We start from the raw sequence: 23406 nt of genomic DNA, 5'->3' as shown, positions 1-23406 counted from the left end.
GCTCGTGTCAAACGTCACTTCAACAAACAGCCAGCGGGCTGCAGAGCCGCCCTCACCTCCTCAACACAACCACAGACACACACACACACACACACAAGTTCAACACGAGAGAAAACAACAGCAGTGTTGTCTTCAGTGTGACTGAATAAAAGCTCCGAAAAACAAAGGAAGACCAACTCGGAGAATGACAGATGATTGGAGGCAGAGGATTTCCAATAGGGATTCACTTTGTTTTAGCTTTCTGCGACTGCAGGTAAGTGAGGGCTAGCAACCTGCCAGCCTGCCGCTTCCAGACCGAGACCCTTCAAAAGCGGCCCGGAGACCAAGACCAACCTCCAGGACTACAACACTCTCTTCTGCCACCAGGGGGCTGCGTGTGGCAACTGCTGCAGATGTCAGAAAGCGGTCCTGTCTCGCCACCAAGACGCTGGCGAGCTCGGTCGGGAGGACTGCAGGTGGAGTCGCTGCCTGCGGAGGAGCCTTTTCACTGGGGTGGCAGGAGGCACGAGAGCGTCGACGGCGCAGACGGCTGGAAGTGGATCAGTTCTGGATCAGTTCCAGCCGTGGCGTGGCGCCGAGTCACCTTGACCAACTGCACGTCTCATGAATACACATGGACCTACTGGAGACTCCAGCCTGTTGGTCTTTGAAAAGTCTTTCATCAAAGCTGCTGCTGCTTGCTGCAGTTCAGTCGCAGTAGAAAAAAAAAAAAAAAAAGTTTGAATACAGAAGCAGCTTCTTTGTAGTCAGTCTGAGGTTTCTAAACATAATCAGCTGTTTGAGCTGAAAAATATGCTAAATAAAATGCTAATAACTTACTTTTAACAAGAAAAATTCAATTCCTGTGCTTTCCTTGGTTATGTGCCGACTGCCGAGCGTGTGGGCTGTGGCTGACTCTGTTTAAGGAAATTGCGCTTGGAAACTTAAATGTGATTCTTAATGCCGTGCATCACAAACACACTGGGCGACCAAAAACTCTTTTGTATCAGAAACAACATCGATGCTGTGGTAGCATCGACTTGAGGACATTTGGGAGGCTTTGCTTTATTATTCTGGGGTCTCCTGTGGTCTTTCTGTGTTGTTCTCCATGTGTCTGCTGGGTTCTCCAGGTTCTCCAGCTTCCTCCCACACTCCAGAAACATGCATGTGAGGTGAATTGGAAACTCTAGATTGTCAGTAGGTGTGTGTGTGTGTGTGTGAATGGTTGTGTGTCTGTATGTGGCCCTAATAAAGTGGCCACTGGTCCAGGGTGTCACCCTGCCTTCACCCAGTGACAGCTGGGAGGCTCCAGCAGAAGAAGCAGGGATTGAACATGCATGGATGGATGGGTGGGTGGATGGATGGATGGATGGATGGATGGGTGGATATATGCTTTATTTACTTCTGGCTGGCCTCGGCAAGATTTTAATGAGGCAGCTGGTCATAAAAGAAACGTGTGTTTGGTCTGGAAGGTCAATCGGCTTCCTTTGTACACACTGTTCTAGTCTTCACCATATAGACACACAGGAGAAGCACAATGGATGTAGGACACACACACACACACACATACACACACACACACACAGGCACTCTCTACTTTGCCATCTCTGCTCTGTGATCTTTTTATATGCCTCCAAACATTGCGTTAGAATCAATATTTGTTGCCATAATTGATAAGCGCATACTACAATGCAACATGTATGGCTGAAAGCAGCTCCTCCCTGGAGTTTGTACTGTGGACTTAATCCCTGTGTGGGGCGTGAGCAGGAAGCCAAGGAGCTGAGTGCTTCTCCTTCGCTCCCGCTGCTCTACAACTCTAGAGCGGCTGCTGACAGGCAGGCAGGCAGGCAGGCAGGCAGGCAGGCTGACAGGCAGACAGACAGACAGACAGGCAGGCAGGCTGACAGGCAGACAGACAGAGGGAGAGACAGGCAGGCAGGCAGGCAGGCAGGCAGGCTGACAGGCAGACAGACAGACAGACAGGCAGGCAGGCTGACAGGCAGACAGACAGAGGGACAGACAGGCAGGCAGGCAGGCAGGCAGACAGGCAGACAGACAGACAGACAGACAGACAGACAGACAATCAGACAGACAGATGGTGTCGGTCCGCTCTGATGCAAGCGGCAGGGCTCTGGCCTGAGCAGCAGTCAGCAGGGCCTCGCACAGCACACAGCGATCGCTCGATAAAACCAGATCACTTACTGCCTGGGAGACGAGGAGCAGCAGCGGCCAGGAACACAACCACCGCAACGCAACGCAACGCAACGCAACGCAACGCAACGCAACACTCACACCTTCCCAAACCCGACGGCAACAACCGACCCGCTCCCGTCCATACAGCGGACATCAGGGAGGAGGGTCGGCGATGTGAGTGAAGGACGAGATGAGACGCCAGTGAGGAAACAGGTGGTGGTGAAATAAATACCACCTTCTCACCTGTAGGGCTCCTTCTTCTTCATGGCTGTTTTTTTGGTTTCTATGATAGCGACCTGCTGACATCTATGGGCACTAGGTGGCGCTTGCGGTGCTCAAAGAAGCCCGCTGTCAGAACTCTGAGGAGTTTGTCTAGTCGCCAGTGGTGGCGCACTAAAGGCTCCAACAGCTTCCAGCCAGGAGTCGCTAGCTGGAATTTGATTGGATAAAAACCACTGTAATACACAACAAATGAAGCAGCGCCACCAGGTGGATATTATATGATAGGAACAGACTATGGAGGCTATCTACTTTATTATCATATTGACAGGAAAATGTATATTAGAGAAGCCTTGCTGGCGCGAACAGCGCCCCCTGCTGCCTGTAGCCCAGCTGCTAACCTCTCGCAGCTCTCTGCTGGTGTCAGTGGTGTGACTGGAGGCGTCGCCCGCCACTGCTCTTCCTCCACCGCTTCTGATAAAGCAGCCGCAGCTGCAGCATCCATGCTGATCTCCTTAGCGGCAGGCGTTATTGACAGGCCTGCAGTCCCTTCCTGACGTTCTTCATCTACCATTGCGCCCCCCCCCCTCCCCCCCACCACCACCACCACCACCACACCCCTGACAGCAGGCTGCAGCTTCCTGCTTCTGTCAAAGATGACGATGAGGATGGAGATGAGCTGCTCTGCTCCATGCAGAGAGAGAGAGAGAGAGACAGAGAGAGAGGACTCTGACTCAAAGAAAACAGAGTGTAAATGTGAGATCCAGCTCATCATTGACTTGTACAGTGGCACAGCCTCACCTGCAGCTCGGCCTCACCTGCAGCCTCACCTGCAGTCTCACCTGCAGCTCAGTCTCACCTGCAGCGTGGCCTCACCTGCAGTCTCACCTGCAGCGTGGCCTCACCTGCAGTCTCACCTGCAGCCTCACCTGCAGCCTCACCTGCAGCTCAGTCTCACCTGCAGTCTCACCTGCAGCTTATCCTCACCTGCAGTCTCACCTGCAGCTCGGTCTCACCTGCCTGCCCAGTCATCACACATTCTCACAGGCTCGGGTTCAAAGGCAGCGTTTAATGCTGCTCGCCGGGTTCTGAGCGCCAGCCAAAGTGAGCCCACCCCTGTGTGTGTGTGTGTGTGTGTGTGTGTGTGTGTGTGTGTGTGTGTGTGTGTGTGTGTGTGTGTGTGTACGTGTGTGTGTGTGTACGTGTGCGTGTGTGTGTGTGTGTGTGTGTGTGTGTGTGTGTGTGGTCCCTGCTGCACTTTGATGCCTCCTATTGTGTCTCGGCACGACGCTGGAGAGCCACATAAAAAGGGGAAGCGCAACTTTGAAGATGATAGGAGCGCCGCTGTGTCCAGACCACTTAGTGCGGCCCGATCCAACATACAGAATAAATGGAAAGCAAGCACGCCGGGCTTAGGTTTCCCCGAGATGACAGCAGGATTACTGTTTTCGCAGACTTTGCCCGGGAGCCCAAGACCACGGAGCTGCTGGCTCTGAAGAATAAACAATTCAAGTATGGACAAACTGTTTGACTGGTGGGTTCTACAGTGTGCCAGAGGAGCTGGAGCAGCAGCAGATGGATGGGAGTGTTTCGGTGAGCCACCTCATAGGAAGAAGAAATGTAGAAAACATGTTGCTTCAATGTCAATGGAAAATGAAGCAAAGCTTTGCAACCAAACCAGTGTCTTTGAAGCCCCACCAGGGTATTTAGCTCTAACAAACCATCCAGAACCTCATAGAACCATCCAGAATTGATGACTGACTGACTATTAATGCAATGTCTTCAAAATATACATATGCAAAAACAGTATATGTTCATCTTCAAAGTGAGTATTGGAGAATCTTCAGTCTTTCTTCTGAAAAAGTCTCCACCTTGCCCAGTTACTTTCCCATCAGCTGGGAGGAAGAGGAAAGTCCTGCTGGCAGAGCTCCATCAAGCCAATTGAGGGGATGGGAAGAGGCAGTGGCTGGCTCACTGGAGACGGAGGAGCAGCAGCGGGAGCAGCCAGCCTGTTACTATGGCTACTAAAGTCATAAATTGTGGCTCTATGCTGCAATTTGCAGAAGACAGACGTGTTCATGTCATGACATAACTGCTTCTGAAAGGCACAGGCAGCGCAATGGAAACTCCTGATACACTTGAGCCTAATTTCTGTCTCTGCATTTATTTGTGCCACAAAATGTCGAGAACGGGGGATGGGCAAACTACGGCCCGGGGGCCATATGCGGCCCGCCAAGCTTTTTTAATCCGGCCCGCCGATGTTGAAGAAATGATATTAAGGGTAAAAAATATTCCATTTCAATAAAGAGCTCAGCACCATTGACATTAAAGCAACAGGTTTTCTCCATAACATCCCAGGATAGATGGTTTCCTCCTATGAGGTGGCTCACCAGAACACTCCATCCACCTGTTGCTGCTCCAGCCCCTTGGTCATATTATAGAACCCACTGTCACCCCACCAGTCCAACAGTTGCACCGCCTCCTGGTCCAGGTCGTGCACTTGGATTAGAGTTTAATTGCATCCAATCATAACTCATTTAAAATCCACAGTGCTTGGATGTTGACTTCCGCTGGGTGGACAGAAGAAACCCTGCAAACTGCTGCTTCCTCTTTGGGACGTATGAGCAGGGAAAAGGCTCTGCTGAAGGTTCATATCTAACGGGAGCTGTATTATATTTGCGTGCTTCAAATGGCCGCGGCCCCGGGAGAAAACCCTCAATTGATCAAACATGTCATAGCGGCAGGCAGGCTGGGCTTTAATGCAGCCTTCTAATGCACACACGTGGACCTCTGGTCAGGTAGGTTTGCCGGTTAAAAGCTCACAGACGTGAGACGTCTTTGCCCCCTAAATAAAACATTACACGTAGTCGGGCAAAACAACAACAAACTTGAATAATGAATGAGTTGTAAAAGGCTCCAGCGGCCGCATATCATGCGCGCCAACATATCTTGGTCATCACACGTGCATTTCAGCGCGTACAGTAAGCGTGTTCGCCGCCTCGTCGGCGTCACGTCATCCATGCAATAGTCGTCGTGCCATCTCCAGTGCATGGAATGAAGAAGAGCTGGAAGCAGTGCAATGCAATGTTCTTATATAACAGTGTTTATCTGCACCGGGCGTGTTAAATAATTGAGCAAATAAGGCAAATGAGTGCCAGCTAGCGCTCCTACACATTTGAAAAGCCCAGTAGCAGCCAGATAGTGCAGCAGTGCAATTTATTGGGAGCTGAGATTTTGGATGATCTGACTTCACACCTAAAAAAAAAACGTGAAAAATGAAAAACGTCTTGACAGTTGTCAGGGAAAAAAGTGAAAGTTTGGCTGATGGGAGAAACTATGAGACCCTTTAGGTTGCCAAGATGACAGTAATGGACTCCTCCATGGCCAGTTTAAGAAGAGGTCAATGTGCTCACGTCAAGAAAAAGACATGATTTCAAATGACGGACTCATTGCACAGGACAAAGTGACCGGAGTTCAATTTCACCCAACAATGCCTTCAATTGAGAAGGTAAGGATCCATAGAGCAGAGCGTGTTGATGCTGAGGGGGTCAAAGTGCGACAGTTTCCTCAGAGGAAACCTTCTCACACACTGTTTCTCCTCACAGACAGCAGGTGCGGCCACCAGATGCAGTGTTTGATTTCTTTTTGAATACCAACAAAGCTCCGGAGGTTTTCACCAATGTTCTCTTCCATTGTTATCACACTGGTCACCAGTGTTAATACTATTGGAGGGTTTGGCTCTGCATATGTCAGAGGTGCTTACTTTCACCAACAACACGCGTTGCGTTTATTTCATTTAAAACGCCGCACACAACAACTCACACTTTCATTTGCAACTGAAGGGGCTGGATTACCATTGCGGGCCTTTCATTATTACAACAGGGCAGTGGCAGGTGGGCCACTGTATATGTGAGGTGAAGAGAAGAAACCAAAGACATCCAAAATCCAGCCAATCACACGGCTCACTCGCACCAACCAATCAGAGACACCATCCTGCTGGATGTGCAACACTTCAGTCCCTGGTTACGCATGGCTGTCCCATTTGTGTGTGTGTGTGTGTGTGTGTGTGTGTGTGTGTGTGTGTGTGTGTGTGTGCGTGTGTGTTCATGTTGCCACTGTGGTGCTCAGCCATGGGTGTATAAATGTGAGAGTGCTGTGGAGGTCTTCTAGCGACAGGAAACTATAAACGAAAACGACCAATAAAAAGTGAGGCGGAGCCGCTGAAGTCACGTGGCCAGAGATTATTCTGCCAGGCTCAGTCACCCTGGAAGGACCTTCTGCTCCTGATACCTGCATGATGCCAATGGAGTTGTTTTATCTCAGACTTCACAAATCTCCCACCAGAGTGCTGCGCCACCGTAAAGCTGTCAGTCGGAGGAAGTGCGTTACAATATTGCTCCCTGCTTTACAGCCGCCACATTTCAGGACGAAGGAAATGTCTTGTTCCACAGTCAGAGAGCGGCCATGAACAATGATTGACCTGGCTGGAAAGTCCCTGGTTGCAGACTGCAGACTGGACTTCACCTCAGCTTTAACCTGCAGACCGACGAGCCTTTCAGCCATATTTGAGAGGGTTCTCCACGTTGAGTTGTTGCCATCACCAGTTTTTATGGCCATATTTAGGTTTGGCTCAGTTCCAGGGGTCATGGAAGACCCTGGCAGGCTCGTCACCTCGGTCTGCCGCTGGAGCTCTGCTGATTGGTCCTGTCTGGGCTCCTGATGAGGCGCGGCCAGCTCCTTGTTGTATTGATCAGGCCTGAGGCAACCAGGGCAGATTTATCCTCTTATTAGGGCCTCTGATGCCTGATCAGGACGGATGAAAGGTCTCCCGCTGCCTGCAGCTACAAGCATGCTTGGAGAGCCTTTCATTGTGACTGCATGGCTCGAGGAAAGCACGCGTTGGAATTGTCAAAGCAGAATTGATTCTCATTTTCAGTAAATTGGAGGCGAGGGGGTGGGCGGGGTTTGATGCGTTATTGACGTAAGCGGTACAAAATAATCAATGGAGCAGAAAAGAATATGTTTTAATTTCAAAGCAACATCGTTTACTTCCTGTCCCGGTGCAGCTGCAGTGGCTGCAAATGAGATTTCCAACCAGTGGATCGAACCTCCAAGACACTGCTGATGGATTAGCCAGGGTTTTTAAATAGTTGCTCTTTTTTTAATCAATCATTCAAGCATCGGCCAATCCCGTTCACCTATTAGCGGTCTGCATGTTTTCCATTTGCACTTCCTGTTTAAATTATGCAGTAAGCATTTTGACTTTATCACGTCCAGCGTTGAGTCACTTGTTAACGCAGACAGGAAGTCCTGAGTGATCTCGCAGGGGTTTCACGCTGCATCAACCATCAACCACCAACCACCAACAACCATCTCCAGGGTTTACAGAAAAAAACATTCAGTGGGTGGAGCTGAATGGCTTACTGATTGCAGGGGTCAGAGGTCAGAGGTCAGAGTGGGCGGACCAGTCCCAGACCCTAGAGAGGCAGCAGCGAGTCAAAGACCTCCTGCTGAATGACACCTCCGACCTTGAAGCTCTTTATATTGACTCACCAGACACTTGTTCTCAGAGGAACCCGGTGCAGGTGAAGGTGCAGCTGCTGGAGCTGCCGTTGATGACGCCCCCTTCCCGCGGCTGTGACACCAGACGGGACTTTAGCGCCCCGCTGTGCCTCCTCAAGCCGCTCCAACTCCTCAGGGAGGCAGCACCGCCACTTCAGACCAGGACCAGAACTCCAGCCGTCAGGTCTGCACTCCAGCCATCCAGCCAGCCAGACCCCATCCAGAGGTGATCTGATCAATTTCCCATTAAGGTGGTCTGCGACCGGATGGCCCCTCCCCCACCCCATCCCACAGGAGCACGTTTGAGGAGAGAGCAAACACACACACACACACACACACACACACACACACACACACACACACACACACACACACACACACAGAAACCCCCCCCCCCCGATGACACTGTGCAACACTAACGGCTGTGGTTGCTGGGCTACCACACTGAGCGACGCGCAAAGAAACAAAATAATGGTCCACTTGTATCCAGCTGAGTCAGCGATGGAGAGTCGGAAACTGACACGTCGCTGCCTCAGCTTTGTTTTTTAGACAGAGAGAGAGACAGAGAGAGAGAGAGAGTACAAGGAAAAAAGCTACTTTTCCATACAGGACAGAAAGAATGGGGATGTTTCTCTGGGACTGAAATGTACGACCAGTGTGCGGCGACCCAGCGCTTCTCACTGCTCTTCCACAATTCCAACCATGACACTGTTGCTTGCTGTGACTGTTTCACCATTTGGAAAAAAAACAAAACAAATGTCATCAGCGTCACTGCAGCATCCATGCTAGTGCCTGGTGTAGCCAACACACCTGCACCTCCCACTTCTTGCTGACTCCGCGGTCTTGAAGGGAGACGCTCGCAAACCTTTGATTCTGACTTTGGTCGCAAGTGCGAGGACACAAATCAGCCGCCTGACGCTTCAACTGGCCGAGAAGCATTGATTATTTGGACCGGAGATCTTTTATTATGATGGATGAAGCAATTTGCAACTTTTTTTTTCCAAGTCTAATATAATAAACGTGGTTAGAACTTGGGTTTGGCCAGATGGCCCGGGCTCCCAGTCTGATCTTCCCCTGGCTGTTCCTTTGATTGCATACGACACGAAGGGGAGCAACTTTGTTGCCTTGCAACCCCTGCTGCTCATGCTTGACTTGAGCAGATGTCCACTAAACCACACACAGTAACCCAAGCAGAACTCCAGAGAAGAAATACAACACTGTGAAAATGTACGTAGTAGTCACTAATTCATCACTTGGGGAGGAAGGTGGTAAAGGATATCTCTGAAACTCTTTTAGCCCACTGACAGTCAACAGCCCTTCTGATTTGAAAGCATCACCAGTATTGATGTGTCAGGAGGAAGCGGAATCAACAAATCTACAGGAGAAGCCGAGCGCCATGGCAGAAGCAACGAGGACTCTGGGCTCCGTCTGCAGAAAGAGAGAAACTCGAGTGTTTTCTGCTTGCAGCTACGTGCCTCCGTGTGATCTTCGACCCACAATAGAAAAAAAAAAACCCGCCTCCTTTCATCTTCCAACACGCCAGAATCCTTCCACTGTGTAGGTATTGCAGGAACACTCAATCCAATCACAGGCTGCGGAGCAACATCGTCCCACTTGTGCTCCGTGTGAAAGAAAAGCCGTCTCTCAGCTGCTCTGTCAGCACCACCACAGGTTCCCGAGAGTCCAGAACCAGCTCTGGATTTCAGAGTTCAAATGTCATGGTTTTCTTGAGGCTAATAAACCATGAACACCCTTCTCACGTTGATTTGTCGTTGCCGTTTACTACGAGTCGAGGCGACCCAATGAAATCAACAGAGAGTAAAACATATTTCAGCGCTCAAATGAATCCCTGTTGTTGAGTCCCTGATTGTTCTTCTTCTCTTCGCGCTGAAAAAGCAACAAGGCAGCTCTTCAAAGTGACAACAAGCAGACAACAGCAGCAGCAGCAGCCTTTACTCTTGTTTTGATCTGCGTTGATAATCCGCTCGTAATGAGGTGACCAACACAGTGTGGAGGTGCTTGATGAAACTCAGCCTCAGGTGGAACTCTCCCTCTCGTTGTGCTCAGAGATGTGAGCAGACTCCTAATAGGAGGGACCTTCTTCACTGCACACACACACACACACACACACACACACACACACACACACACACACACACACACACACACACACACACACACCTCCAGAGGAACTCACACGTCTTCAAAGCAGGAAAGTCACTCAACAGCTGAGGCGTCATTAGAAATGGATCAGGATCTGCGGCAGCAGGAGAGTCAGAGTCAAACACCCAGCGGAGTCTCGGGCCAACGTTGATGTTTTCCTCCACATAGAACTGTGAACCTTTTTACAAGGACCCAAACAAGTTTTACTTGAATATGGAACACCTAAAACTCCAGCACTGAATTTCAAATAATTAAAAAAGTAAATAAATATAAATGATTTTTTTTTTCTTCATTTGCAGTCTTTGCAGCCTTCCGATTTAAATTTCAACAGTAACCCTTTTAAATAAAATAACAACAATAAACCAATAAAGTCATAATAATAATATCCATCAATGCACTTGATGCCCTGATTGGAGCGCCAAAATACCAGCACAGCAGTCTGGGATTTAGAGTATTAGCGGCTCTGTATAATAGCAGCGGTCCAGGAGCTCTAGTGGTGATTCTGTATTGGCCTCGCGGGCCAAATATAATTGCACTGTGGGCCAGATTTGGTCTGCGGGCCACAGTTTGACACCTGCAGCATTCAAGAGAACAAACCAAAGCCATTGGAGCGATGCATGGTGGAAGCGTTCCACTACTCTGCATACTTCCCACTTCTATCATCATACAACCTACTTCGGTTCAGGGTTCATCCTGCCGCTTGAAGCGGCAGAACACCACCCAACATCAACAACAACAACATGGTGCCAATGGAAAACATCAATAGATGAGCCGCTCTCCTCCAGCAGTGAGGAGGAGTCACACCAGCAGCAGATGAAGGGCTCCTCAAACGCCTCGCAGACAAAGAGCTTCAGTGCAGAGCAAAATAAAAAGCGCAGCAGTAATTAGTGGGAAGGATGGAGTTGGCCATTACTCTTTTATTGATTCCCCATCTTAAAAAGAAACAGAGTCCATTTCTTCAAAGCTCAGTCTGGCGGCTCGCCCGCAACATCTTCAACTTGTCCAAAGTCCATTTTAAGAAGTTGCAACCTTTAACTATAAACCCCATCTGACTGAGTAGCACTGCGGCTTCACGAGCTACACACCGGTCCTCACACACTGAGAGAAACCAAACACAGGATCTCGCTTCTGTGTTTCCATGCAGACTGGAGCCGCGTTCAGACTGGCAGCCCGAATCTGATTCTGAGCCCATCCAGACTGAACGCCCCCGGCGTTCAGTCTGGTAGTCCCAACAGTAACATTGAATCCGATTTCTGCTTAGTTTCATTTGGACAGATGTGCCTCAGTGTGAACGGCTCCAAACACAGCCATGGCTTTTGACTGTCAGTGACGTCACTCTGAAGGTGGTGGTGTGTTTTGGTGTATCTGCAGCTTCGACATCCTGTAAAATAAATTATCCTCATTTTGGACATTTTCACACATGACACTGAGATTCCCTCTGTTTCATGCATGGCTCCGGCCTTGCAGACTAAAAAGGGCTTTCCAGCAATCGGTGGCGTAATCCAGCAACATGTTATCATAGAAAAAAAAGAAAACATCAAGGGCTCTATTCAGGCTTTCAGAGGCTGCTGCTACTTGTTGAACAGGCGGGGACGCTGGCGGCCGGATGGACGGACAGACAGACGGACAGACAGACAGACAGAGGCACGGAGGGGATTCCACCGCTCTCTCCTCGCACATCACGCACAAAAGAATCCTCTCTCTCTCTTTCTCTCTCTCTCTCTCTCTCTCTCTCTCTCTCTCTGGCTTATGACTTCCATCTCGGGCCGACACCCGGCGGCGGGGGCAAGCGACTGACTCACCCCGTGAGGACGACCACGAAGTCCATTACATTCCAGCCGTTGCGGAGGTAGGAGCCTTTGTGGAAAGCGAAGCCCAGGGCGATGATCTTAATGGCAGCCTCGAAACAGAATATTCCAATAAAGTAGGGCTCCGTGTCGTCCTGCAGAGACACACACACACACACACACACAGTCAAAGAGGGTGGGGGAGAAGGTAAGAGAGCGGGAAGTGAAGCGTGACGTGAAGGAGGACGCTGTTAAGTAAGCAAGAGACAGAACGACAGATGGCTTCCTTTCACCGCTCACTGCGGCACATTTAAATGAAAATGAGAGGAAATAGCGGAGGAGCAAAGATCCACACAGGCAGCGACGTCTGACTGCTGTCGGTGGAAAACACCACGCCTGCACCTGCTGCTTTGAAACACCTCCTATCAGGTGACTTGGCCATGTTGGAAAATTTCACGCTGCTTTGCTGTGGCCTTTAGAACAGCAGATGGCGCTCATTGTTTTCTTTCTTGATGTGCATCATCACGACCGCAGCTGCGTTTCCGTGACAGTTTAAAGTCAAATAAAAGCCACATTTCTAAAATAAAATTTCGACAAAGTACAGCTGCGATTTTGCAGGCGTTTCCATTGAATGGTGTGAAGATGATCAGCTGCAATTCTGCTCAAATCTCATCCTGCGAGACTCCACTGTGAGGAGGATGGAGGGACAACATTCCCTGTTGAAATCTGCATTTGCATGTTGTTTGCTGTCCAGGATGCTTGCTCTGTTTTTCTCTTTCGTCACTTGTTAAGAATATTCCGTCTCCTCCTCCTTTTTCCAATCATCACGCACCGTTTCCACTGGTCAGTCAACTGGTCACATGACCCCCGTACGTCACGTCCGCTGACGTGTCAATGCCAAAAAAGTGTTTCCATGACACTTTAGCGATGTTCCTCCATATGGATGCGTGTGGAAAAGCACCTCATGAGACCTTTCAGCCATATTTGAGAGGTTTTTCCAAGTTGAGCCGTTTCCATCACCAGTTTTTATTGACATATTTAGGTTTGGTGCGACTCTAGTGGTGATGGAAACACAGCTGGAGCTGTGCCTGCTGCTCTGGATGCTTTAGATCTTATTGGTGGACTGTGGATGATTGTTGGAAACCATTTTTTTAGTTTAAAGAAGCATTGGAGACTGAGAGGGTTAAAGAGAATGGCTGGATGGACGGTGGGCTGCTGTCCAAGGTACTTAGGAAAACTTTGGGGTAAACTAGAGGGAGGAAATCTGAAAACAAAGTGCAGGAGCTACAGGCTTCTTGAGAGAGAGAGAGAGAGAGAGAGAGAGAGAGAGAGAGAGAGAGAGAGAGAGAGAGAGAGAGCAGAGAAGCAGCCGCAGAGCAGAAGCACAGCAGCAGCGGCTGCTGAGCGTCAGGCTGCAGGAACCAGGACAGAATAAAATAAGGGCAAATCAAAAAAGCAAAAAACATTCACCCACTAGCAGGAAAACAGAGGGGAAAAAAACACATTTCTACCCGAATGGGCACTCAGAGCATGATGGGTAGCAGAGCACACATGACTGAGCACCGTTGATTGGGACTCTGCATTATAACGGCCCGCCCACGGTTTAGACCAGGCGTGGGCAAACTGTGGCCCGGGGGCAGTATGCGGCCCGTTAAAGCCTTGTAAATCTGGCTGTGTAAACTTGAAGAAATGACATCAACAGTCAGTCAGTCATCAAACAGCTGCAATTCATCTGTTTTTCACAGTGTTTTCACAGTCATTTTTGCTTTGCTTCGTTTTCCATTGACATCACAGCAACAGGTTTTCTCCATGAGATCCCAGGATAGATGGTTTCCTCCTATGAGGTGGCTCCCCAGAACACTGCATCCATCTGCTGCTGCTGCTCCGCCACCCCCCTCTGGGACACTGTAGAACCCACTGTGGCCCCACCAGTCAAACAGTTTGACCACCGCCTGGTTTAGCTGTTAGCTACTGCGAAGCTAACAGCTTCAAAAACAACAGCGAGGAGCCACGTAGGATGTGACACTTTATCCCCCCCACCTCCTTCCTCCATTAATATCCACGAGACCCCCCCACCACCACCACCACCACCACCAGGGGGCAGTTCACAAGGCATGAGCAGAGGACATCTCACGCCTGCGCTAACCGCTAACCTCTCCTCCTCCGTCTCCTCCGTCCGCTCTCTCCCACTCGTTCCCATCCCAGCATGCAACAACCTGACAACCAACCCCCCCACCCCCCCCCCTCGCCTCCCGGCATAAATAACGCCATAAAAGCGGTGTGACAGGCGCGGCGCTCTATAAGACATGTGACCTTTTCTATAGCGGGGCGGCCCACCAGGGAACATCCAGTGATAATAGATCTGTCGGACAAGAGCGACTGGGTGAAGTCTGAAGGTTGCGGCCGCGGTGAAAAGAGAACGGCTCCGTCGGTCGAGCACAGTGGAGAAACATTTGCCCAGATAAGCAGATATGATTTATGTCATCCATCCATCTGATCAAGGAACATGTAGGCAACATTCTCAGAAGCACCTCCCCTCTAAAATCTGAAATTTGGTGACCTGGAAACCCGGACAAGCGTTGTCGTCGGCGTTGTTTATGGTGTCTCGTATTTCTCGAGCAGACCAACGAGATTTGTCTCTGACTTGGTCGGCGAACTTGAACGCAGCACCTTCCTATGTGACATGGCGCCGATGCCGACCACTCTTTCACACAGCCAGTAGAGTACCAGCACTTCAGCGGCTGCACCTGCCGAACTGCCATCACAGCAGAGCAGGTGGCTGAATATGAGAGGGAGGAACTCGCTCGCCGCCTTCCCAGCGTCAAGCTGTTGCTCGTCGTAACACTCTCCCTATTTTCAGACACAGTCAACCCCCCCCCCGCCCTCCCGCCCCCGAGCGAGGAGGAGGTCCGGCCACCGAGCAGCAAAGTGCTGAACAGCGACTCTCGGAGAGACTCGCTCGCAGTGACTCGCCACTTGACCCGTCCGTGCTTCTAGTCTCTCTCTCTCTGGTTTTTCTCTCTCACACGATGATGTGACTGTCAAAGTTCAAACGGTGCTTTGAAAAGAGCTGGTGTGCAGGAACAAGGAGCCAGAGGCAGCGCGGATCAAAGGCAGCTCAGAGGAAAAGGTCAGGCGATGGAAGGAAAACACAGCTAAACGGCTGTTTTTGTCACGAAACAGCTGCATTTCCTCCATGTTTCAGTGTTTCCAGTGTAGTGGTCTGGATGGTTCTAGATGGTTCTAGATGGTTCTGGGTGGTTCTGGGTGGTTCTATGAGCTAAACACCCTGGTGCGGCTTCAAAGACACTGATTGCGACTTGGCTTTAGCAACATGTTTGGCAGACTCACCAAGCGTTCCGACATGGGCGTCTTGTCGCTCTCCGGCAGGTGCTGCTCCAGGGCCAGGACGATGCAGTTGGCGATGATTGTAGCCAGGATCATGTACTCAAATGGAGTGCGAGGGTTAAGGTTAACATGTGAAAATCAAAGCGCTCACACAGACAATTCACAACACAACAACATTATTATTATTGTGGGTCAATAGGAGGTGAAACAGCACAGTGGGGCAGGCATTTACAATGGGTCTAAATGAAATAAACAGCTGATGCGGATTAAAGCAGAGCGTATAGGACACAAACTATGACATGATGCTGCGTAGCGAGATGCTGCTACATTTAGACCGGGATGCATGCGGCCCGCTGTGGCAGAAACATCCCATCACACAATGATCGAGGCTCCGAGGAGAAAGGCCTCCTATACACGCGGCCCCGATCCTTCCAGATGGTCGACCATTTCAAACCATTTTCAATGCTCGGCTCATTCTGCAATGCATTTTCACTGGGTCACTGCCCGCAGGTCAGGGCCCATTGAAGGCATGTGAATGGCAAGAGAGTTGGAAGCCGATGAGCATTAAAGCAAAGATGTAGAAATATTACTCATGAGACGCCCACCCAGCGGGATTACACAAGCACGACGCTGCGGCGGCGGCGCTCACTTTAGCAACTGGCCGCAAACACAGTGTCTGCACGTCTCCTGTGAGGTCACAAGTTGAAGTTCCTCCTCAAACAGAGGGAAAAGAGGGATCACCGTGATCCCAATATTCTCTCTCCACTGCAGCTAATGCTCTTCCCGTTTGCCGAGCACACAGGCAGAAGCTGCAGTGCAAACGCATGTATTTAATCCTGTTTTTCTCATCAAACTGGGGATTGTGGAGGGGGGATGGTAGCGGCGGATTCTTCAAACTTTTCTAAAAAAACTTGTTTTCAGAGCCGATTCCCACGTCGCAGGGTCTTAAAACTGCACGAATGGCTTTAAAGCCGCCGCCGCCGCTGCACCGCACTGAGACACGGCTGCCACAGCACCAGGGGATTCTCTCTGTTGGTAATCCAGCAGGTTTAAGAGGAACTATGTGACGAGAATAATCTACTGTAGAAATGATTTTCAATTTTTTTTTTTTTTTTTGCAGGAAGCCTATGGCTACCTTTACTATTTCAAACAGATAATAACGAGTTTCAAAGACTTTTGTTCAACTAAACGTCACCATCCTCTTGGTGCTTTGTCTCTGTGTTTGGCCTTAAACTCAGAAACAAAGTGAACACTTTGCTCCTGACATTTCTAGAGAAAATACTAAAAAAGAAAAAGTCATTATTATTTATTCTTTGATGTTAACGGCAAGTAGTTGTGAAGACCCTCCACTGGCTCCAGGTCAGCTGTACAACACACTGTAAAGTTCTGCTACTGAGTCACTGAATCCAGAATGCAATGGGTTGGGGTTAGACCCAACTCTAACCCTAACCAGGCAGGACTGTGGGACTCTGCAGACTCAGACCAGATTAGTGGAGCCCAGAGTTCAACCTCAACATGGTGGAGCAGCATTGAGCTGCGATGCTTCACACTGATGGAAGAAGCGGCCAGCAGCAGTGAAGTCAGTGGGAGTGATTCTAAATGCAGCTTAGAGACTCTTATTCTGACGATTGAGCGCCTTTTATTCATCTTATTATAAATTAACCATCATCTTTTTATTTCTATTCTCTTGAACTTGGAATCATGTGAAGCACATCGAGTCGCCTCGTGTATGAAACGCCCTATATAATAAATAAAGCTGCCTTGCCTTTCCTTGCAGCATAAAGTGGGCGCCTTCAGCACCATGGACAGAGGCTCCCACCGCGCGTGACGAGGCGGCAGCAGGCGGCTTCGCGCGGCCCGGACCTGCGCAGCAGCAGCAGCAGCAGCAGCAGGAGTTCTAGCGGGTCTCCAGGATTTTCTTTGAAACGGAACTTGGGCCAGTGACATGCGTAGTCTGCTCTACAGAAGCCACGGCACCGACCGGACTTCCTGGTTTTTACGTCACTCACGATGTGGTGACCAGTGACGCTGCCCACCACGAAGACTACTGTGGGGACACAGAAACTCATCTAGGGGGCGTCTTTTGTGTGTCGACCCCACCACCACCACCACCAGCAGCAGCACCACCACCAGCAGCAGCAGCAGCAGCAGCAGCAGCAGCACCGAGATAAGGGCCGGCAGGAGCGGCAGGTGCAGCCGCACAGGGCGCTCAATGCGGCCGCTGCTGAAAACAACCGGAAGCCTTTTGTTTTTCTTTACGAGCAAAACCCTGACTCGCAGCCACCGCCGACGGTCAAACTCAGCAGCTGACAAACAGGTGCGGAGGGCGGCGGTGGTGGTGGTGCTGCTGCTGCTTTTCTTTTTTTTTCCCCCTCCTTTGCTCGGCAAACGTGTGTATCTGGTTGCCAGGCAAAGGGACGTGTGTGTGTGTGTGTGTGTGTGTGTGTGTGTGTGTGTGTGTGTGTGTGTGTGTGTGTGTGTCGCGCTTTGTAAAGCCTTCTGGTGCACCTGCTGCGTGCAACTAGTCTCTCTACGCGATACGCAGCTATACGCCGTATAACCGCGAGGAAGGGTCCTGAATTACCGTGCAACCGTTATAAAATGCGCAAAGATAGGTCTGTTTTTGAGACGCAGCGTTAACTTTGCCGTTTAATGATGTGATTCAAAGGAGGTTTTATGTCCTGATGTGTTTGAGAGTCGCAGTTTGAATTGAGAGAACTGATTGGTGTGTTTGCGCCACTTTTTGCTGAAACTTGAGTTGATTATCTACGTCTTCTTTATTTTAGGCCAGTTAATTAAAGTCCAACTGTAAACGACAGTTACACATATTGTGTTGCTTGCAATAAATGTATCTATACACCTTTCATGATGTCACTTCTATGTGGATGCTGGATACTGAACGCACTACTGAGCCTGGCGGTGCTTCTGGTTGTGTTATGAAGCGGCTGCTGATGGACAGATGCGACCACAGACTGGGAGGAGAACCAAATCAGAGCATCTCCACCAGAATAAAGCAGACTTCACCGCTGATGGGAGGATATGGCCACTCTGTGATCCGCTTGGCGTACTTCCTGATGAGGTTGTCCTCGCGGAAGATGAAGAGGGAGCGGTTGACGGTGAGGCAGTTCTGCTTGACGGGGTTCGGGTTGTAGATGGCCATGGTCCGGGCTCTCTGGGCCATCGACTGCTTGTAGACCCTCTGGCCGCCCGGAGCGCCGCCGCCGCCGCCGCCCCGAGCTCCCCCTCTGCCGGCGCCCGGTCCTCCTCTGCCGCCGCCGCCGCCGCCTCCTCCTCCTCCTCCGCCGCCGCCTCCACCTCCGCCCGCGCTGCCTCCATAGCGGGTGGGGAGATCTTCCGCGAAGCGAGCCATTCTGGAAACGCACAGATCCGATCGGGAAAATCCAAAGTGGTGTCAGTGGAAATGAAGGGGAGACGCATCACCACGGGCACGCTTCATCCAAGCCACGGCGGGAGTGTGTGTGTGTGTGTGTGTGTGTGTGTGTGTGTGTGTGTGTGTGTGTGTGTGTGTGTGTGTGTGTAGGCAGGGATGGAAAACAAGGTGTCCTCATAGAAAAGCAGGTTCCTCGGCTCCTCTCCCTTCATCCATCTTTGGATCTTCGGTGGCAACGCAAAAAACACGACAGAGGAAAAACAAAGTTTGGGATTTAAAAAAAAAAAAAATCTCTTCAGCAGGTGGTGGGAGGAAAAACACGATTCACTTCAGGGACGCGGCTGAATCCATGGCAGGCGGAGGTGAAGGGTGGGGTGAAAGCACACCACATCAGCCCGTCTCGCTCCACAACCCTAACAGCATCGTGTCAGCGGCGGACACACACCAGTTGAGGCGCGCGGGCGACCGGTGGAAACACGCAGCAACGCAATCACAAGAAAAATACATAGGAAAAAAAACAACAAAAATTCCTCCCTTTGGTGGCAGCGGGTGACAAGCAGCGAGTCAGAGCCCAGGCAGAATCCACCGCGCGCGCGCGCTGGCTGGGCGGCTGATGTGTTTGATCGCTGGCTGGATGCGACTGAAGGCTATAAAGCGGCTCCTCGGAGGAATCAGGAAGAGCGCATGTGACCACGGCCGGCCTATCGCCGAGTGGAGCGTGCAGACGCGCTCACCGTCTGTTGGCTGCTGAGGGGGAAAATACTTTACAACTGTAATGAAGTTCGCGCAAAGGCTCGCGGCTGCGCGCTCATTAAAATACAGCGACCGGGGCAACAAACGCACCTTGAAGGAAGCAGGTTGACAAGAGAAACGATGGCAAATGAGCGAGAAGTCTGAGTGTTTAGCTCCACCCACCTCCACCCATCCCCACTGATTCTATATGAACAGTAGGGCCAGACACAGGTGAGCACAGAGGAGCTCAGGTCATACATATCATACATGATCATACATGACATGCTAATTGTCTATTTCTGACAACATGTACACATGTTACACATCGCCATATACACACTAGCAGTCAACAGTTTGGACTCGGCCTATGAATTAAATGCAGTTTCTTTTATTCTCATGACTACTGACGTTGCACTTCTTCACTGAAGGCATCAAAACTACGTATGAGCACACATGGAATTATGGAGCAAACAATAAAAGTGTCAAATAACTCAAACACTACATTTTATATTTCAATTCTTCAAAGTTTAGAGTTTTTAGATATTTAGAGTTATTGAACGTGTTTTTCTTTGCTGCATAATTCCATATATCTTGCTCATATAGTTGATGTCTTCAGTATCTGCAGTGGAAAGTTGGAAAGATTAAAAGCAAATGCATGAGCATGTGTGTGTGTGTGTGTGTGTGTGTGTGTGTGTATATATATATATATATATATATATATATATATATATATATATATATATATATATATATATATATATATATATATATTACATATATGGTTGTTTTTTTTCTTTTGCTGACATGTATAAAGAATTTTTTTTGTATTCACTAAATTTCTATACCTCCTTATACTGTAAAATGCTTGAGTGAAAGAGCCATCTAGTGGTGTATCTTGTGAACTGCAGACAATGAAACAGTCACTGCTATTTACCAACTGTGACGCAGAGTTAAAGGCCACTTGTTGAAAGACGCTTCAGGTGGATTTAGGCGCGTCTTTTAAAAGAAAAATAAATACATTACTTTTTTTTAAAAAAAAATGCTCGGATCATGGTAAGAAAGGACATTTTTGAAACCAATTGTTTTCACTACTACTATGATAGTTATAGTTTTGTTATTATACACTCACCAGCCATGTTCTCAGTTGCACGAGCAGCAGCAGCAGGTGAGACAAAGTCATAGCGTCAGCATGAAAATGAAAGAGTGAAGAGAGAAGAAGAAGACATGGCTCCAGGTTGAGTCGTTGACCTGCAGCCTGATGAAGAGTTGCACTGCCACAGTGTTTCTTAGTGTTTGCACCCCCACTCCTACTGAGTCTACCTGGACTGTGAGCTGTGAAACAACCTGAGTCTTCCTTCCCTGCCATTGGCTGGTCAGGTGGTTGTCAGTGACCCACCCACTGCACCTGTGCTGCACCCGTGTCTCGTTGTTTCCACTCCTGCTGCCTCTCTGTTGTTTCCCTCCACAGTGTCAAACTGTTCCTCTGTGATCTGACCTTCAGTTGTTGACCACTGTCGTTGTCCCAAACAATAACTACAACCAGCGGCACAAACTCTGGGTGTTCACCAGTGACAGGGAAGAGGAAGGCAGGCAGTGAACTCAGCACTGGCTCTCAATGATCCATTGTGTTGCTGGACGTGTCAGTGGCACAGGAGGGGAGTAAAGAGCAGCAAGCTGTATTTAAGGAGGCTACAGTGCTTCACAGCACTATCACTGGATATAATGGGCCTGTTCCGCCCAGCGCTGATTAGCACTGGCAATGCTCTCTGTGGCATTTCCTGCTGAGGACAGCAGGTCACTGCTTGGAAAACTGCATTTAGAAAGCACATTAAAAAAAAGAAAAACATTATTGTCTCATAAATACAAGGCTTATTTTGTTTTTATATTGAGTTCCCATTTGCTGACTTCATCTCTATGAGTCCCCAATAGTGTGTGTGTGTGTGTGTGTGTGTGTGTGTGTGTGTGTAAAAGAGAGAGAGAGATGGAAGTGAAGCCATAAAGGCACTGAATGGCTCCTTTAGCCAAGGTGCCACCTGGTGGCACATATGGTGAACTGCAAAGGATTTCAACAGTTGCTGAAATGTGCAGTCTGTCAGCTTCAGAGTTCAAACTGGTGGAGCTCGCTGGTTAGAAGGGAGTCAGTTAGTAAAGCGGATGCACCAGTTACTGCCATTTGGTTGCTGCTCACTGGTCATTTCACCAGGCTCACATGCACAGCAGCAGGTGCGGCACCAAAGCCACCATTAAAGTCACTGGACCCCCTTTTCTTCCCCATTTTGGTGCAGGGTTTGAAAGAAAGAAAGAAAGAAAGAAAGAAAGAAAGAAAGAAAAGCTTATTTTCTAAGATAACCCTGAGCTCCTCGTGATGGACTTGAGGACCTCAGTGATGTGTCTTGGCTTCACCTGCGGTTCTGCTCCTCGTGCCTCCTGATCATGTGACGCACACCACTGCTGCAGCTCTGCCCGTCCAGGCGCAGAACTGCGTCATATTTCTGGGCGTCGCTGTGCGTCCATGACGGCGGCTCCGTTTCCGCCTCCTGTTCAGGCCCCGCCTCCTCCGCCTCCTGCTCCTCCTCCACCTGCAGGCGGTGCCTGGTGCTGTGGCTCCTGGCGGATGACGGAACCAACCAGGTGTCCTCGTACTCGGCCCCCATGGTGAGCATCCTCCACGAGCCCAGCGTGGCCGAGCGCACCGCTGGAGGAGGAGAGGAGGATTTCACATTCCACTGGAGGAACAGACTCTTTGATCTTTGTTGCCATCCATCCATCCATCTCTAATACCTGCTTCTTCTGCTGGAGCTTCTCCCAACAAGTTAAAGCAACAAGTTCCTCCTATGAGGTGGCTCACCAAAGCATTCCATCCATCTGCTGCTACTCCGCTCCCCCCCCCCCGGCACATTTTAGACCCAATTGTGCCCCACCAGAACAAAACAGAAGAACACAATCAAACAAAGGTGGCAAACAGCGTACCGTAAATCACTGAGGATCTTCGCTCCGCCCATCTGGAATGAGGAGGTGTCCTTATCATGACTGCTCTCTCTCTCTCTCACCAGGGTTACTGAGATCAATGCAGCCAGAAGATGAACCCTGAGGAGCAGCTCTGCTCTCACCGTCCCCGTGTGCCAGAGCAGCCAGGGTGGAGGTCGCCGAGCAGCGCAGGAGAACCCAGAGAACTTCCCACCTTGGAATGCGGAAAGGCAGCTTCCTGCTCTGCCACTCAGCGGTGGTGTTATCTCATCAAGCAGAGGACTTCAAGGCTCTGAAACCCGATTCAATCATCCACCATTCTGGCAGCCTGCCCTGGTAACCAGGAAAGGTGCAATCATCAGCTGCTTTATCAGACCAACACACTGCAAACCAGACACCCACCCCCCGGGTCCTCTGTGAACACCACAGGGAAGCTGGTGAGCACAAATCTCACAGATTCAACTGCTTTGATTCCCGACAGTTTTTGATGTTGCCTTCACACAGTGCAGCACCACTGCTCTGCTCCAAACTCCCAGGAGTTTGTTTCCAGAAACCTCAACCTTGTCCTCCATGTTGGACAAGATCTCTGCTGATTGAGCTCGACCTCCCTAGAGATTCTGGGACAGCTGTGGGCAAACTATGGCCCGGGGGCCATACAGTGGCCCGTTAAGCTTTTTACTTCGGACAGTGGAACTTAAGGAAACCATCAATAGACAGTCAGTCATGAAAAAGCTGAATTTCATCCATTTCAATAAACCACTCTTGGTCTAGACGGACTCAGTGGGTCTAAGTAGTTCTGGGTTGTCCGACGAGGTTCTAGGTGATTCTATGAAGTTCTAGGTGGTTCTGTGGGGTTCTATGCAGTTCTAGGTTGTTCTGTAGTGGTTCTATGATGTTCTAGGTGGGTCTAGGAAGTCGAGGTGGTTCTAGGTTGTTCTAGGGTGGTTCTGTGTGGGTCGTAGGTTATTCTAGGAGGTTCTCAGTGCGTTCTCAGTCTCAATTAGTTTGACGAGGAGCTCGGAAAATTCTTCAACTCCAACGAGCAAGGGGAGTGAGACGTTGTGC

At 49.8% G+C, this 23406-nt stretch overlaps 1 protein-coding gene across 6 annotated transcripts in view; it reads right to left on the bottom strand.

Moving 5' to 3' along the window:
• The window catches only part of cacna1bb (calcium channel, voltage-dependent, N type, alpha 1B subunit, b), a 130313-nt gene extending 107611 nt beyond the window's left edge, over positions 1–22702 (bottom strand). For 4 of the 6 annotated variants that reach the window (XM_076029300.1, XM_076029299.1, XM_076029303.1 and 1 more), the window contains exons 1-5: positions 22345–22700; positions 21778–22069; positions 18294–18622; positions 15255–15361; positions 11919–12058 (exon numbers count right to left, since the gene is read on the bottom strand). In XM_076029300.1, the coding sequence (XP_075885415.1) occupies positions 11919–12058; positions 15255–15361; positions 18294–18622; positions 21778–22069; positions 22345–22402 (926 nt within the window). In that variant the 5' untranslated portion in view covers positions 22403–22700. Of the gene's footprint in view, positions 1–11918; positions 12059–15254; positions 15362–18293; positions 18623–21777; positions 22070–22344 lie in introns of all 6 variants that reach the window. The other 2 variants (XR_012927068.1, XM_076029301.1) reach the window with 2 other exon arrangements.
• Positions 22703–23406: the final 704 nt, after the last annotated feature.

The sequence above is a fragment of the Nelusetta ayraudi genome, unplaced genomic scaffold, assembly GCF_046127955.1.
Source record: "Nelusetta ayraudi isolate G7.1 ecotype Tasmania unplaced genomic scaffold, CSIRO-AGI_Nayr_v1 ptg000026l, whole genome shotgun sequence".
Classification (NCBI taxonomy): domain Eukaryota; kingdom Metazoa; phylum Chordata; class Actinopteri; order Tetraodontiformes; family Monacanthidae; genus Nelusetta; species Nelusetta ayraudi.
The sequence above is the reverse complement of the archived record's forward strand: the minus strand, read 5'-3'. Positions and strand labels throughout refer to the sequence as shown.